The sequence below is a fragment of the Cylas formicarius genome, unplaced genomic scaffold (genome assembly GCF_029955315.1).
Source record: "Cylas formicarius isolate icCylForm1 unplaced genomic scaffold, icCylForm1.1 PGA_scaffold_4__25_contigs__length_36172078, whole genome shotgun sequence".
Classification (NCBI taxonomy): Eukaryota; Metazoa; Arthropoda; class Insecta; order Coleoptera; family Brentidae; genus Cylas; species Cylas formicarius.
The window spans coordinates 8,382,770-8,400,140 of record NW_026844334.1 but is presented as its reverse complement, the minus strand read 5'-3'; the positions used below and the strand labels follow the sequence as shown (position 1 = coordinate 8,400,140).

The 17,371-nt window shown below is 37.9% G+C and overlaps 1 protein-coding gene across 2 annotated transcripts in view; it reads left to right on the top strand.

The window, feature by feature from the left end:
- The window catches only part of LOC132700326 (diuretic hormone class 2), an 89,155-nt gene extending 78,179 nt beyond the window's left edge, over positions 1 to 10,976 (top strand). For both annotated transcript variants that reach the window (XM_060667558.1, XM_060667557.1), the window contains exon 4: positions 10,337 to 10,976. In XM_060667558.1, coding sequence (XP_060523541.1) covers positions 10,337 to 10,478 — 142 coding nt within the window. In that variant the 3' untranslated portion in view covers positions 10,479 to 10,976. The remainder of the gene's footprint in view (positions 1 to 10,336) is intronic.
- Positions 10,977 to 17,371: the final 6,395 nt, after the last annotated feature.

The window sequence follows — 17,371 nt, the reverse complement described above, 5'->3', positions numbered from 1 at the left end:
TTGTGTATGCTATGGGATCTTTCAAAAACACCAAATTATACAAGCCGCGGGTACCGGAATATCTCTCGCCGTCTACAATAATATCGCCAGATCCTTGATGAAAATCCAGCGATTTATTGCCGAGAAACCATTTGGATGATATTTTGTCGTAAACGGGTCCGTAAACAATATCGGTGTCGGGCGATTTTACCCATAAATTTTGAATATATGAATGGGAAATTTCTGGATATTGTTCCAGGTATGATTGAAGGGATGCGTTGGCCACGCTCGATGTGTCAAACACATCATCTTCCTCCTCATCGATATTTTGCATCTCAACGCTCTTATTGGGATCCGGCGTTTCCTGAATTTCTTCCATAGGCAAAAATGATACGTTAACCTTATTTTTTGTTTCTTCGTTCGGTTCCTTTTTGTGTTCCCGCTTGACACCTCGACGTTCAGTTTTTATTTCTGCCGGTGACGGTGATAGCTTTATTTTTGCTATACGTTCTAGCGGCTCGCTGACGGGTTTGAAAAGCTTCCGAATTGACGCATCCTCTTCGCTCTTACCCAATTTTAATGTTAAATACTTCTTTCGAATAGATCTAGACAACTCGTTTACTTTTTTTTTTAGCGCCGCGTCGGCGATGTCGGCGGACGTCGCCTTCATGACTGTTTCTATCGACAATTAAATATCGACTTTTATATATTTATCGAAACCCTTGCGGTAGCGTCCGTTTTTTACGTCGAAATCTTTGACAATTATCAAACAGCCGTACTTTTCTTTCCAGCACTCGGAACAAATTTGTTTAAACGTGTCGTATGAAACGTCGGGTGAGACATGTTCATCATAAACGTGACGTAAATTCATGTCATCCTGTTTAAACAACGCGACAATATTGCAATTGTCACGTATCAATTGCTTGGGTACCTTGGAGTATGTCTGACAGAGATAAATAGCGTCGATGGCCTTGTGTCGGCACATCGAAAAATACTCGCGAATTTTATCTTGCTTGTCGCACGCCACGTCGTCGAAAATAAACAGAGAATTCTCTTTCGCGTCGCTGGGGTCGATTATCGAGTCTCTTTCACTGTAGGGATAATATCCAACTCCTTTGACATTGCTCAATACGCGAGATAACAGTTGATATTTTGGTTGATACAACGACTTTGAGTAGACGTAAACATTTTCGAAACTTGCCCCGTTGGGGTTAAAGAGTAGCGCTAACATGGTGTTGGTTTTGCCGCAACCGCTAGGTCCGCAAAACACCGCCCTAAATGAATTGGGTAGCAGTTGACCGTGTTTGCTTTTGTTAAAGAAACCATCTCCGCAAACCAAATCTAAATTATCGATGGGGAGCTTGAGTTTCTGCTGCACCACCCGCATGACTACAATGTTTATTCGAGACACCTCGTATATATATACGACACAAGCAATTTCCTTTAATTAGTATGTTATGCTTCGCGTCCGGAAGTGGTCTCGTTAACACGCTTATTAACAAGTTACCTTTTGAAGTACACATTCCGGGTTACCAGTTTTGCGGTCCCGGTACAAAATTGGAAAAACGCTTGAACCGAGGCGATAGCGGGGTGAATCCTTTGGACGCTGCGTGTAAGGTACACGACATTGCCTATTCGCAAAACAAATCGTTAGACGAACGTCATAAAGCGGATAAAGAATTGGAAACGCGTGCGTGGCAGCGAGTAAAATCTAAAGACGCAAAGTTTGGTGAAAAAGCTGCCGCATTCTTTGTCACCGCGACTATGAAAACTAAACGTAAGCTCGGTATGGGTCAACAACGGCGTCCCTCTGTTTCGTTTCGACAGGGTGTCGTGAAAAAGGTTCGCAATGCATTAAAGAAGAAACAATTGTTTCATATCGATAACCCTAAAATGCTTAGAAGATCGGCACTGGAAGCGCTTCGAGCTGGCAGAGCCGCTGTAAGAAAAGCGGGAGGACGTAAAAAAATTAGGGTACCTAGAATTATACCGTTCGAATCAAAATCGGGCGGTATTTTACCACTTTTACCGTTATTAGGAGCGCTAGGGGCTTTAGGTTCGCTCTCGGGCGGAGCCGCTGCTATCGCTAAAACTGTCATCGATGCGAAAAACGCACGAAAGAAACTCGAAGAGGACAACCGCCATAACCGAGCTATGGAAGAGATTGGAAAAAAGGGATCGGGTCTATTCTTGAAAAAGAGTCCGCGCGGCGGATTCGGTCTTTATCTGAAGAAACAAAAAAACTCCCAATAAAGCTACCCAGAAGGGCTCTATACGACGTCGATTTAATATCTCTGGCGCGCAAATTAAAAATTCCTCACTTCAGGGGTGTTTTTATGCGAGATAGTTTACCCCGTCGAATCAGATCGCAAGAATGCGGAATCGTAAATTTGGATGTTCGTCGAAATAGAGGAACCCACTGGGTAGCATACAAAAAGAGGAAGGGAAACGATGTTGAGTATTTTGACAGTTTCGGTAACCTTAAACCACCCGCGGAACTTGTTAAATATTTCGGCAACAGCGCCAATATCTACTATAATCACGATAGATATCAAAAGTTTACGCAATACAATTGCGGTCATTTGTGTTTGCAATTTCTCTATAAAAAGGACTGAAATCGCGGACCTATAAGCAGTCAACATGTCGATCATATTTACGTTAAAAGGGAACACGTCGACATTATCCATCGACTTTGTCAATCCGCTGCAGTTGGATGAAGATGTAGAGTACGGTTTAGCGCTGATTGGATTCCACTCTTACAACAACATTCCCAACATAGATAAGGGTTCGAATAAATTTTACTACTTCGATGGTAACAATAAAGAAAACGTAATTGAAATTCCGACCGGGTCCTATGAAATTAGCGACATTGAAACCTACATTAACGAACATCTGCCAAAAAATAAGGAAGAGAAGAATACGATCCCAAAGTTAATAGAGGAGATATCAATCAAACCCAACAATAATACGATAAAGTGTGAAATCTACAGCCCCGTATACGGGGTAAACTTTAAACAACACTCGGACAGTATCGGAAAATTATTGGGGTTTTCACAGAAAATTTTGGAGCCCAATATTATGCATTCCTCAGATTTACCCGTGGATATAATAAAAGTGCGAACGATACATGTAGATAGTAACATAACGTCTGGAGCGTTCTACAACGACAGACCTTCGCACACAATTTACGAGTTTGCCTTGTCCGTCGATCCGGGGTACGCCATCGACGAAACTCCTAAATATCTAACGTACTTGCCAGTAAACAAACGACAAATCTACAACATTACCCTACAGGTTCTGGATCAAAATTTTGAGTTGGTTAATTTCCGAGGTGAAGAAATCATCATTAGATTGGAACTTAAAAAATTAACGTAATGTTGATTTTCAACTCAATCGGAGACGCTGGTGAATATAAAAAAGCGAACATCCAAACGGTAGGGTTAGTAACAAAACCGAGGCGTATCCGTAAAGGTCGTCTTACATTGAGCAACAAACAATTTCTCCGATCACTGGGCTACGATGTTATCGAATCAAATATTCGACATACACAGAAAGCCAAAATTTGATGAATCTATCCAGCGCGTGGAGACCCGCACCTATCATCCCTTTGTGAAATCTTTTTTGAACAACGACACCATTGAGATCACGATCAATCAAGGAGATGCCTGGCTGCTTATGTACGACGCTGCTATTTGCATTAAGGGATCGCTGAAACGTCTCACGGGAACCGACCAAGTGCAATTTGTAAACAATGCAGGAGCATTTTTTTTTGAAACTATATCGTACGAGCTGAATGGGAAAGAAGTGGATAGCGTGCGTGATCCGGGTATAGTTAGTACGATTAGAGGTTATCTATGTTACTCGAAAGATGACTCATCGCATCTAGATATTTCCGGCTGGAATTTCCCTGAAAATGCGATTCACGATACAGAAAATGGACATTTTAGCATGCGAATCCCGTTACGACACTTTTTAAACATATTTAATGATTATAATATGATAACTTGTGGAAAACAAACCATAAGATTGGTAAGAGCCAGACATGACAAAAATTGTATGATAATTAAACCAATGGGCGGTGTTGCGGCCAGTGCAATTAAAACAACGGCGGAATTAAAAATTGATAGTGTCGATCTTAGGGTCAAGCACATATTTCCAAACGACGAAATCAAATTGGCTCTGCTGAAATCGATTAGATTAGATCAACCCATATTGATACCCTATAGACGATGGGAACTTCATGAATATCCTGCCCTAACCGCGGGCTCTACCAAAGAAATTTGGTCTGTCAAGACGTGCGCGGCTATCGAAAGCCCCCGATACGTAATAGTCGCTTTTCAAACAAATCGCAAAGACAACGAAGCGAAAAATGCGACGCTTTTCGATCACGTCGACGTAACGGATATAAGATTAACACTAAACGGAGAATATTACCCTCACGAACGTTTACGATTAGATTTTGAAAAGAATGACTTCGTGGAAGCGCATCACAATTACACGGATTTCTACCCCAGTTATAAGGGATGTGAGGAAAAAACTGCGTTGCTTGACTATATGGCTTTCAAAAACTGCGCGATTTTCGTCATTGACTGTTCTCGAAGAAACGACAGTGTAAAATCCAGCACTGTCGACGTAAAGTTAGACATCGAAGCAAAAAAGGGATTTCCCGCGAATACACGTGCCTATTGCATCATCATTCACGATTGTATCGTGGAACAACTACCGCTCAGCGAGATTGTTCGAAATCTAACATAAATACCGCCGGAGGAACCTAATCTTAACCAGTCATATTAAAAATGCGCATCGTTGCGGTAGATATTCAAGGCTTCCAGTTAGAAGATGGATTTGTCGTTAAAGAAATGGCTGTCTACAATGGATGTCAAATTAGTCATTACGTTTTGAAACCGCCGCGTGAATATTGCACGTTGACCGGTGCAGAAAAAAGAACGGTACGCTGGCTCGAACAATATCATCACGGTCTCAAATACAGTTCTGGTTTTGTTCAATATTCCGACATTGATACGTTGATCGGACTACTGATAGAAAATGCTGACTTGATATACGTGAGAGGAAGATCAAAAATGGAATTTTTAATGTCGAAAATGGATCAGGAGGATGTCGCATGCAGAGTCATTAACGTGGAGAAATTCGATGATGATAATTGGTTGAATCCGCCGAAATTTCAACCGGATCACGCCCATTGCATGTTTCACTCCGGAGGAAGACTGCGCATGTGCGCGTTGAGAAATTCTGCCCTTTTATATAATTGGTTGTATTCAAGGATCCCTGTATGAAATAAAACTTTCTTTATTTAAATAAGACTTTTTATTTCAATCCAAAAAAATTAATAATACATTTACACGTAAAAATAAAGCACGCTAATGCTATGATATGAATACAAACTGCGAAACTGTAATCTATTGAAGTATAATTCTTTTTTCGTTCCATTTCTCGAGTAATATTCTGCGTCATCTCACGCAAAATAGCGACTAAAAGCGTTTGGTTCATCACTTCTCTTTGTTATTTTACCTATAAAAGATTAGCTAGGAACCGAATACATTTTAGTATTTTACTGACCTTGAACGAGATGAGAGTCTTGTTGCTATGCTACGCTGTCTTTACTACCTGTTCGGACGTGTCGACGATAGTCGCCGCGCTGCCCGAGGAAGGTGTGATTGAATATTTACAAAAATTCGGATTCCTTTCACCTAACGACAACGAATCTTTAACGCAGATCAATGCGTCGAGTTTGCAACGTGCCCTAATGGATTTTCAGGATTTCTATAATTTACCGGTGGATGGTACTCTTAATAACGAAACCGTCGAACTAATAAATAAACCCCGATGTGGTGTAATAGAAAATGCCTTCACGACTGTTTCGCGATGGCAGAAAACGGATTTAAATTGGTATATTCAAGTACCGCCCAGTCACTATCAAGAGTTAAAAGTGCTGGCAACCGAGGTTTTTAAAATATGGAGTGATGAATCAAATTTAAATTTTTTCTTAAATTATTCAGAGCCGGATATAATGATTTTGATGTCTGACAAATATACTACCCACAGACAAAGCATAAGATGTAAAGGGAACGAATCCTGTCCTTTTGCTTTTGACGGAAGGGGTAACATATTAGGACATGCATTTTTTCCAAATCAACAACAAGAGTGCGTGGAAGTTCATTTGGATAAATCCGAAGATTGGTACTACGGTTTAGAAGTGCCTGCGCCCGGAGGAAAAACGAGCTTGTTTACTGTGTTGTTCCACGAAATTGGACATACGTTGGGTTTGGCGCACAGTAACGATCGCAATGCCATTATGTACCCTTGGTATAGCTTAAATTCTAAGACATTGTCATACGACGATGTTGCAGGTCTTCAACGTTTATATGGTAAAAAAACCACAACCACCGCCCGCGTAACAACTCCGACCACAACAACATCAACTACCACTACTACCACAACTACGAAACCTCCGATAGGGAAAAACGAAACAAAAGTACCAGATTTGTGTCACGTAAATCCATCCATATTTTTGGTTACGTCTAACCATCATATGTATCTATTTTACGACAAATGGGTTTGGATAATAAGATTAGGTGATAAAGTCTACATGGAACCTAAAATGATATCAGATTATGTCCCTATTTACGCTCCTATTTCGCATATCTACCAGAGACCCAACGGACAACTTTTGGTAGTCACCGGTGATTCGTTTTATTTACTTCACTTCCCGAGTTTCACGGTAGTGGGCGACCGACAAAGCGTCCAGCGACTGGGTGTGCCTGCGGGTAAAACAGTGAACGCTATTTTTAATACGTATGGCGGTCGAACGTATATATTTTACGGTAAACGCTACTATGCAGAAATAGACGAGTGTTCTTTGAGTGCGAGTGAACACGGTTTTACTACGGAACTGTTTCCGGGTCTGCCCGACGATTTGTCGGGCGCGTTTCGATACACCAACGGACATTTGTATTTTTTCAAAGAGAAAACGTATTACGAATACAACGAATTTTTGAATAAATTAACGAGAGTCGGTGAAATAGACTTGAGTCTTGTCGCAATTAATTGTCCCACAGAGAGTGTCTTTAAACAAATTAGGGATTTGTTAAGAAAGTTATCGATCTTTCACAACAATGAATAAGAAGTTAGTTTTCTTCGACGATTTTAGAAGCTTGGATACCGAACAACTTGAATTGATTCCTGTGCAACATTTCTTGGAGCATGTGAGACCGCACGATTTGTTAAATATGTGGCATAAGTTACCAGTACGACATCGCAACAATTTTGAATTGCAAACTCATTTGCCCTGCTTTGTTCACTATAACAGACCGGACAGCAAAATGCATATCGACGGCCCGGCACCTCCCCAGAATAAATGTCATTATTGTTTGAGTGTTATAAAAGCAGTTACCGAGATCTAGGATAGATTCATTCGGGCTAGAAACATGGTTTTGTTAAGTGCTCACTTTGTTTTGTTGTCGGCTGTGGTACAAAACGTTTTCTATATACATAAACCTCAGGATGTGATTGAAGCGTTCGTTTGTTTCAAAAATCATAATAATCGGTGCATTTGGCCCGATACGTGGACGCGTATGCAACTCGCTCAGGTCAACGGAATCGACAAGCTACAAACTTTTAGCGAGACATTGTCGAATAACACTACCGCAGATAAGCCGTATTTAAATTACAAGGTACGTTTCGTTTTCGCGAACCGGAGCTACGAAGACCACGGCGAATGGCAAACGATCGCTATCAAGAATTCCAATAACACCAGCGGCGGCGTTAACGACATTTGCGGTAACGAATACAACATCTCGGCAGGTCGAAAAACTATTTTAATCCCGCTATATGTAACTACGTGCGCTTGTTTGCTTCTTTTGACAAAATGCTTATTCAAATTGACTAAATGTAAATATCTCTCTTAATTACACCGATAGTGGTGGGTTGTTGATATATAAGTACATTTGAATTTGATACCGAAGTCAGTCTGTTTGTCACAATGTGTAACAAAGTGGTCACTATCGATGAAAACACGATTTTCGAAATAAAGAATTCAGGTGTCCGTTTCATCTTCAAGAACAAGCACATAGATTTTCAAGTCCAGGATTTTTGGGATTTTTTGTTCTTTCTGGAGGACGAGGTGGGAGAAATCATGTTCTGGAACGACATAACAGTCTACATCGGGAGCAGTATCGAGGTGACCTATTCGAACGAAGAAGAGAGCTGTGAGTTGATACTGAAACGGGATCATGGCGACGAAATTATCCTCGACCGCGATGAAGTAGAAAATCTCATGGACCAGAAACACCGCTTGTACGAAGCATTACGTTGTCTACATATGAGCTAATAAATATTTACTATTGTATCTATAGTTTTTCTTTTATTAAACCGTGATTATTGAGACACTCTGTATAAGTCACTCGACTTGTTTACCGACGACCCGATCACCCGCGTCACCGCGCGACACCGTCGCCGTGCCGCACCGTCACCGCCCTCTACCGGGGGGGCCTACGACGGTCGGAGCGCGCGACATCTAGCAGCGACGGGCGGAACCGGGGCAAAACAGGACGCTACACAAGCGCGCGACATCTAGCAGCGACGGGCGGAACCGGGGCAAAACAGGACGCTACACAAGCTGGGTGGGGGGCGGAGCGCACTCTGGTAGACAGGGGGGACACTAGGACGCCACGCGCGGGGGGCCCCCGCTGCGGGGGGGTTAGGAAATTGAGGTTATGTACGGTTTCTGTTGCTTATATCGGCACTATACATCTACTATCTGATATCTAATTATTCGACTTGGGTTATCTCCAACTGCTCTCCAAGTGTATAAGCGTCGAGGAGGGAGCTGGAACCATCTGTTAAATACAACAAGTTCTCTTTCCTGGCAAAACTCGATTAGTAAGTCGCTTCTTTCATTTCTAATTCCCAGGCCGCAGTCTCCTACAATGTCACTATGCCTGCCCTCAGCATCGAAGTCACCCATAATTCAGGGAGGCTTCGTCCTTTCTAGTGATTTTTAACGCCAGGTCCTGAACCTGATCATTAGATTTATCTAATGTGGGTGCGCAAAACCTGTATTGAATTCACGTTCAGTTAATATAATTGCGTAGGCTTTCATGGCTGCGTCATAATCTGTGAGATTTTCCGGGCTGTTAGGCCTTGGTCCATTGGTTTTGCTACCAAAGCTTTGAGCTGCTACTACCATGCTACAACCATCTTCAGTGGAACGTAGATCTACGTTCCACTGAAGATGGCTGCCGCAGTAGCAGCTGAAAGCTTTGGTAGCAAAACCAATGGACGACAGCCTAACAGCCCGGAAAATCTTACAGATCACGTTCAGTTGTTTTCCGGACGGTTTGATGATCATAACACTTTCCGAAATTGCAACAAAGTTAAAATCGATCCATTCAAGCTACTTTCCAGTGCAATGGCAACTCTATATCTATGGTATTTATCCGACTGGTAACTGCAGGAGTAGTATCTTGAGATGTTGTCCTTTGTAATATGACCCAAGAAACTTTACTGATGCCCATCACACTAAGGTTTAAACGTCTAATATGTGCTGTTTTCAATAGGAAAAGTTATATTTATATCAGTCCAAACATGCGAACAAATGCTTTTGCAATTTCGTATGTAGTCATTTAAATAATTTGTAGTTTTATATTACAAAAATAAGAGCGTTAGAAAATTGTATTTATTTTGAAAACGGTAAATGTGCATTTTAAAAACAAAATATTATAATTATAAATCACACATTCAAAGTGTTTGACGGACGATTGGTTGATTATTGCGTACTGCAAATTTAAATTGAAGCAGCGCTAGAGGTAAATTAGGGTCTTAAATAATCTCCAACACTGTGGGAATTTGACGAAAACGTTTAAATTACTGTACTTTTCATTTTTCTAGAAAATTTGTTACATCATCATAACAGTGGGACAATTTTTTTTACGTAAACCTCAAAACTTCTAATTTGAAAAGTCTCAAGACATAGTTAAGCAGATTTGATTAAAATAAATTGCAAAATACAGAAACACACAAGAAAAACTGGTTGGTTTACAGCAGTATGTTGAAAGAAACATCAATCAATGCGATTGGACTAGACAACATCATCATTCTGGCAGAAGAACCGACGTATAGCAACACGAGAGACCAGTTTTCTGACGTTCGCAGCCAACATCAATCAGAATCAAGGATAGCATTGTTGCTAAACACACAGCGATGCCAAATTGTTTCAATTTTCTAAGAGTTTGTGACGTACTGGATCTCCACTATAGTTTTCATTCAAAAACCATACAGCTGATCCCTTTCTTCGTATCGTACGATTGTCCAAATTAACATCTTTTTTCTTCCTCTTTAGCTCAAAACGCGGCTTGGATTTCGGACTGGGTCGTGGATTTTCCGGCTCTCAGGCGGCCAAACACCTGATGGGTCTGGCAGCTGCCAACTTTGCCGGAGGTCCCGGTAGAAGACGACGCAGCATCGACGATGAAGCATATTAAACCGACGTTTCGATTCGCACCGGGTCGTCGTCAGAGTAGATTGATATTACTTCCTTATCTCATTTTGTGCTGTTATTACGTATTATATAAAAAGTGATCTGATGATGATCCGATTTCCTTGAACCAGTACTATACTTCTGAGTCCATGCCTGAGCTTCGTCCTTACGAAACAGCAGAGGTGATTTTAGCAATAACGGCTAAAAATTGTTGTAAGGTCTAATTTTATGAAAACTAACCAAACAATTATATGAAATTTATTTTGAAACGAATCGAATTTGGTTAGTTCTAGTTATGCGTGTAGCAACTCGTGAGGACCAAGTTCACTATGCGAAATTTCCAATTCCAAGTGTTATTAGAGTAATGCTGTTAGACGTAGAAATTAAAATGGGCATAAAGAAAATATATGTCAAACCGCTCCACAATTATCGTCCTTATTTCGACGGTTCACTAATTATGTAAGGAATAAGTGTACAGAATGGAAATAAACATCTAGCTACTACTCCAACACCGCATTTTATTTCACGGTCAATTAAAAATTTCTTTAAAATACGACGGCGAAAATTATTGCCATTATTCAATTTTTACTAAAAATAAATATGTATGTAATGGAATAAATATCTTTAAAAAATTAAGGGGAGAAACTTCCAGAATAATGAATTTAAAAAAAGAGAAAACTCCTTGGCAAAAATAGAATGAGCAAACATTTTTTTTAAATCTCCTGTTTGCACATTGTTATAAATAAAAGTTTTTGCTCATTAATCATTTTAAAGTATCATGAAAAATGCCGAAACGCTGCCAAAAGTGTGGAATACCCTTTTTTTGAAAATGTATTTTTAATTTATCATAGATTGAGTCTATTCGCAGATGATTTATATATTAGAAGAAAAAATAACATTCTTCTTGGCAAATGGCAATTCATTTTGCGCTGGCGTTAATCCAAAAATAAAATAAAAATAAGTCTTATTAACCTCGGAGCCAGCTACTCGCCAACCTCCTGAACTAAAAAAATACTCTCTTGAAAAACTGCATCAATAAACCTTCACAATCTTCACGAGTATTGACGTAGAAATTCGCATCCAACTTTCCGAAAGTATTCTAGATGGGAAATTCTATCCAATTGGGTTTTGTTGAATCGCATCGCCGATAGATGGCGATATACGACGAATAATCAATTTAATATCATGGGATTACGATTGGCTCGTTTCAGATGCATACATTGCTTAATTTATATACGCAACAATCTTCTAAAATAATAGTATATGTTGTTTCAAAACTCATACGAAAAACGTAAAGGTGGTCTAATTAAAATTTAATGTAAGATCCGAAACTATAATAAAAGATTTCATATGGTTATAAAGTTTCATACTGCTACAGAAAGTCCAGCTCCAAACAAGTTACTGCGATTCATGTTTCATTACATAATTTATTATAAAATACCTAACAATTCTTTGCTTCTACACCAACGTTACAAGGAATAAAAATATATAACAAAAATTACTCTCGTATTAGCGAAACAGTGGCGTAACAAAAATATTCCGAGACGTAATGCTTACAGAGTTGACAGGTTTGGTAAGAATTCACCAGGTGAAATGGTGAAAACTTTTTGAAAAAATCCGATTTCTGATAATTTTCTTGACATGGCACTAATCCATTTATAATTCGTATATATAAAGCACAATTAGGTTTTTTATTCTTCTTGATTCCACCCGGCTATATTAATATAAAAATGAATTAAATTTAGATTTTTCTTAACTTCTGTGAATATCAAGCACTTTGCGTTAGTGATTTGGTGTTACCAAAGTAACAAAACGCATATTAAAACTTCTGATTTCAATTATTTGACGTATTTCATGTAAATACGGAAAACTTTAAAAGAAAATATCTCGTTTTTTTTTCAATTTTTCGATCTGGCAACACATAACTAATGCTGGAGGTAAGGGTTGCGAAAAGAGCAATTTCGTTCTATTCCATTCAACTGAAATTTAGAGGAAAAAACGAACGGAAAAAAGAAATGCAAAACAAAACGCGCATTCCTTTTATTCGGAGTCCGAGACGGGCATAGAAACTGTTGGTAGGAAATTTATGTGGTTATTATCGCGCAAAACGACCCACCCGCATTTGCAAGTTCCACTATAATGTATAAACATTATTCAAAACGCGTTCGAAAAGTTGACGAAACTGACTCTCAAAGCGCTATCTAGAGGATTCCCGAACAAAAGTAATAAACGAACGTTTTGATTCGGCCCCCAAACGCACATATTCATTTCAACCGCTTCCGCTGGCAGATAAATCCCATCGATTTTTCAACATTTTCTCGTTCTAAATTTAGAGCAACTCTCCCGCGAAATAACACTTAGGTGTGTCACGCTCGAGTGCCTTACTTGTGTACTTATGGTAGCCTTTACTTACATTACGGGAAGGGAATGTTTTATGTGCCCTTAAAGGAACACGGAAAGGGGTTTTAGCGCAAAGCGGTCGGGCCGGCTGACACGATAAAACAGCTTCACCCCAATCCGCAATTTTTCTCTTAATTACACTTAATTACCACATTGCGTTTAGACTAATTAATCTTACTGTATAAATAGCCTGCGCACGTGTTTGACGAACGCATAAAGCCCAATCTACACGTGAGATTTGATTATCACGTTCCGCCATATAACTGTCTAACTGTCCAACTGTTTTTCGTGAAAATGTAATGACATCTGGGCATATTTTGAAAAAATAATACCGAAAAGGCAACATCCAAAAGAAAAACGCGCTAATTGATAAACTGATGTCTGACCATGTTGAACGTCTGATCGATCTTATTGGTTAAAAGGAAATGTTGAAATACATCGCGCATGCGCATATTGAATGTCCTTTCACAACATGTGTGGCAATGATGTCGGCAAAGACAAGCCTCTACATCCTGTCCACGTATATTCTAGATTAGTTTAGTTTTTAATGCGACGACATTCCTTCTACAAAATTAATGACTAGGTACCAGAGACGAACGCACAAAATAAAAGTTAGGAATTATAATGAAGTTCACCAACTTCCCGGAATAACTTTTTTAAAAATGACGCATTGATGGACAAAAGGCGTTAGAGATTTACAAGCCCCACGGGCCGGCATTTGTTGATCTTTTATCGTTATTATTAAAAATTGAGGAATAAAGTTAAATGTCGGTATAAAAGTTTCACAAAAGGAAAAATCGCAGTTAAATCTTAAAGGACATCTTTTCTATATGTTATACGCATCGACTGGTGACTGTTTAAATTGCACGAGCAAAAGCTACGGGTCTAAACCGAGCTTTAGGATGCATTTAATCATTGTTAAAACTAAAAGCTTGTTGCGTTATTTCCTTCAATTAAAATAAATGTCTTTTTAAATATTTGTGGTATAGAACTTGAACTAGAATTTTTTGTGAATGAATAAATATCAAGAAGACGCTTTGTTGCAGAAATTATCTATGTAGAAGGTTCCAACGGAAAATACTACTACATTTAAAAAGTTGGACGTATTTTTCCTGTTTTTTTTTTATAAATACTTAAAGCATCGAATACCCTTAGAAATAATAGAGAAGTGTTTTTTAACATTTAAAGACGTTTATTGAGGTAGATGGTGGACAATTCCAACATTTGATTTGAAGCTCTTTTTTATTACCATTTCCAAAATTGTTGTTAAATATTGGTTTTTTATTGACCTCCGTATCTTTTAAAATGATTCACTTTATCTAAATTATACGGTGAAACTAGCGCCCTGCAGGAGTAATGTATGAACTTTCAGAATTAATAAGAAAATTCAGAATAAAATTTGGTATTTGTATTTGAATCATAATATTTTGGTATCTAGTATCTCCAATTAAGAGATTCTCCATTCTGTATGGATCACATTATATGTATGTCGGTATATATTTATATGGTATATATAAAGCTTTATATAAAGAAAAGGTTATAAAAATACGCGATAAAGACATTGGGTAAATAATTCTGTAAGATCACGTTTTAGCGCTAGTATCTTAATTGAATTGAATACCCTCAGTCGTTTTCTAAATAACTGATAATGATAGGTCTCGCAAATTAATCCCGACACGAACACCTATTGAGGATCGAATCGACTGAGAAACAAGTCCTAGGCGGTTTTTTTAGATACACTATCGACAAAATCGTCAAATAAAAATTATCAAAGTAAAATTTCAAAGAAGGACTATTAAAACTTTTCACTTATAGTGACAAACATCAGTAAACCATCTTAATTCCATTTTAATATATTGATTGCTGGATTAAAGTTGATGATAAATTGGAAGACACTGATAAAAATTAGCATAAGTGTTGAGATTTCATGCCTTTTTTGATTTATTGGTATTTCTGAATAACATGGGTCTATGACTTTTTAGGACCGTTTGAAGATAGATCGTTAAGAACTCTTAACGAAGCAACTGCGTTATTTTACCTAATTTCACTAATTTTATTTTGATAAACTGCACTATGTTGAAATTTTTATGTTTTAGAATAAAAGGATTCATCACAGTTGAAAAAAATCTTAGAGAGGGTCCACGTTTGATTATTATTTTCATTTCTTTCATTTCTCTATGTCGGCTGAAAAGGCAACTCGAATACCAAAACGATAATAAGAAACGAAAGAATTTAGAAAATCATGATGATGGTTATAACATCTTTTTTAAAATTTGATCAGCAATTTACCCTCCAGACTATCTAGCTTCGGAATCTATTACGGCGAGTTCCAGCACGCTGTATTACCTCCCGATTTTATTTCAACACGTGCAAATCCCAAGAGAAAATATAAAGAAAGAATAAAGCCCGAACACATACGCATACACCACCTACGTGGCGGACGAGACAGAATTCTAAACGTAATTATTGCGGAGTATAAGCCAGAGTTCCATCGGAAATAACACAATTAAATTAGAGACATGGCCGGGGGCACAAATACCGCAATCAGAAACAGAAGAGGCAATACGGCGCTATTACCATCTACAACAAAATCGTTTAGTCGGATATGCGCGTGTTAATTCGCTACGTGACGGCATTGCTCTTTTGATGTTCTTTGTCCGATTAAGTGCGGGTCCGAAATAAAAATTTCGCCACTTCTAGATCATCATGAAAATCATAAAGTAGAATAGAATTTTTTTATGGGGTATCTCAGTAATTTTTTTTGTAAAATTAACAACAAGAAAATTGTCATGGTCGAGTCTGTAGCAGAACTTTGATGGGCAATTGATTTAACTTTCGAAAATAATTCTTTTAAATGCCATTACAAAAATAAGAAAAATGTGCGAGTTTTGCATTCGAGAAAATGGTCTCCAACTTGAACAACGGTTTTAGGTATTAATTAATGTTATAATGGACTATAACAAGTTGAAAATTGTTACAAATAGTATTTCATATGTATAAAACACATTTAAATAATTGGATTTGAGTTTCTTGTTTGTTAATAATTGTTTACTTGGATATTGTTTTTAATAGATTAAACATGGCCTACTGCTACAAATAAAATAAACTGTGAAAAAAATTAAATTTTTAGATTAATATCAACTTTATACTAATATGTATTTCTGATACTCTTAAAAAATTTATGTTTGCTTCATTACTAATAAACGGTTAGAGCAGGTAAAAACAAACTACGCCGCTGGATTTTACGGAAAAAATGTTATATGAAAGATTTTTAAACTCTTCAATCACTCCTAAGACAACGGAGATACGGGGGTGCTCCCAAAATCGATATTTTTGGATTTCACCTTGTATCTCCAAAAAGGAAAAGAAGAAAAAAGTTACACAGTGTCGCATAAAAAGAGACTCTCAATCTTTAAAAATAACAGATACCCCGTGCCCAAAATACCTTGTACATCCATGAGAAGGTCGACAGTAAAAGAAAATTAAAATCCAAATATGTATGTTTACAGCCCAAAACAAATAACGTAAAAACACAAATGAGGCATAAATTATTTAAATATCTAACAAAAACTCTTGTAGCGAGTAGCAGTGTTTTTGAATAAGGAATTTCTTTACTTTTGCTTTAACTAATCCGGGTTCTTCGGGTTTGCTTACTTACAAATATCATGAGGGTTTTGTGATATTCTGGCCATGGTGCCTATTATTCTTTTCTGTGTTTTAAACAAAGCGCTATTTTACTAGACATGCCTCACCTAGCTATTCTATGTACCAGTTCGAAGTACAAAAGCTTCGTTTGAGGCGATTTCGCTCAAAATAATTTGAATTTATTTTAAAATACAGGAATCTAAATGTAATTTGCCCAAGTTAGTTTGTGGGCCAGTTTTATTCCTACTTTTTACATTTGCAGTAGACTTCTCCTTGGGGCTAACTAAAAGACTTCCTTGGAAAGTCTTAATTTTTACACAAAATTGTAAAATTTGCAACTGGGTGAGTGGCGTTTATTGTCATCACACGATTAGCTAATAATTGAAACGCACTCGTTTGACGCTGATGTTCCTTCTGATGAGAATTTTTTTATTACAATGACATTTGATTAGTCAACGTAATATGCTGATAACCTTATTGTCGATTTATGATTTTAACCATTATGTGTAATTCCTCTAACTGGACCTTTATGAACACAATCAATAGTGTAAAAAAACCGACTCATAACAAAAAATAGTTAAAAAAAATTTGGACTTATTATTAAGTACTTCTAGAAAATGTTGCAGAAATCTGGTCTGTGGTTGGGCCATCAGCAATTAACTCGCATACTTAATTTAATATCGATGCATTTGGTAGAGACTACTATAATTCTACTTTTACTAAGTTATACTAAGGAGCTATAATACCATTAAAATTTATACAAAATAACTTTATTCGTTTCTGTTTTCAGTTTGATGAACGCCATTTTGTCGCGAGTTCAATTCAATAAGCGAGTGACTAAGGAAGTTCAGT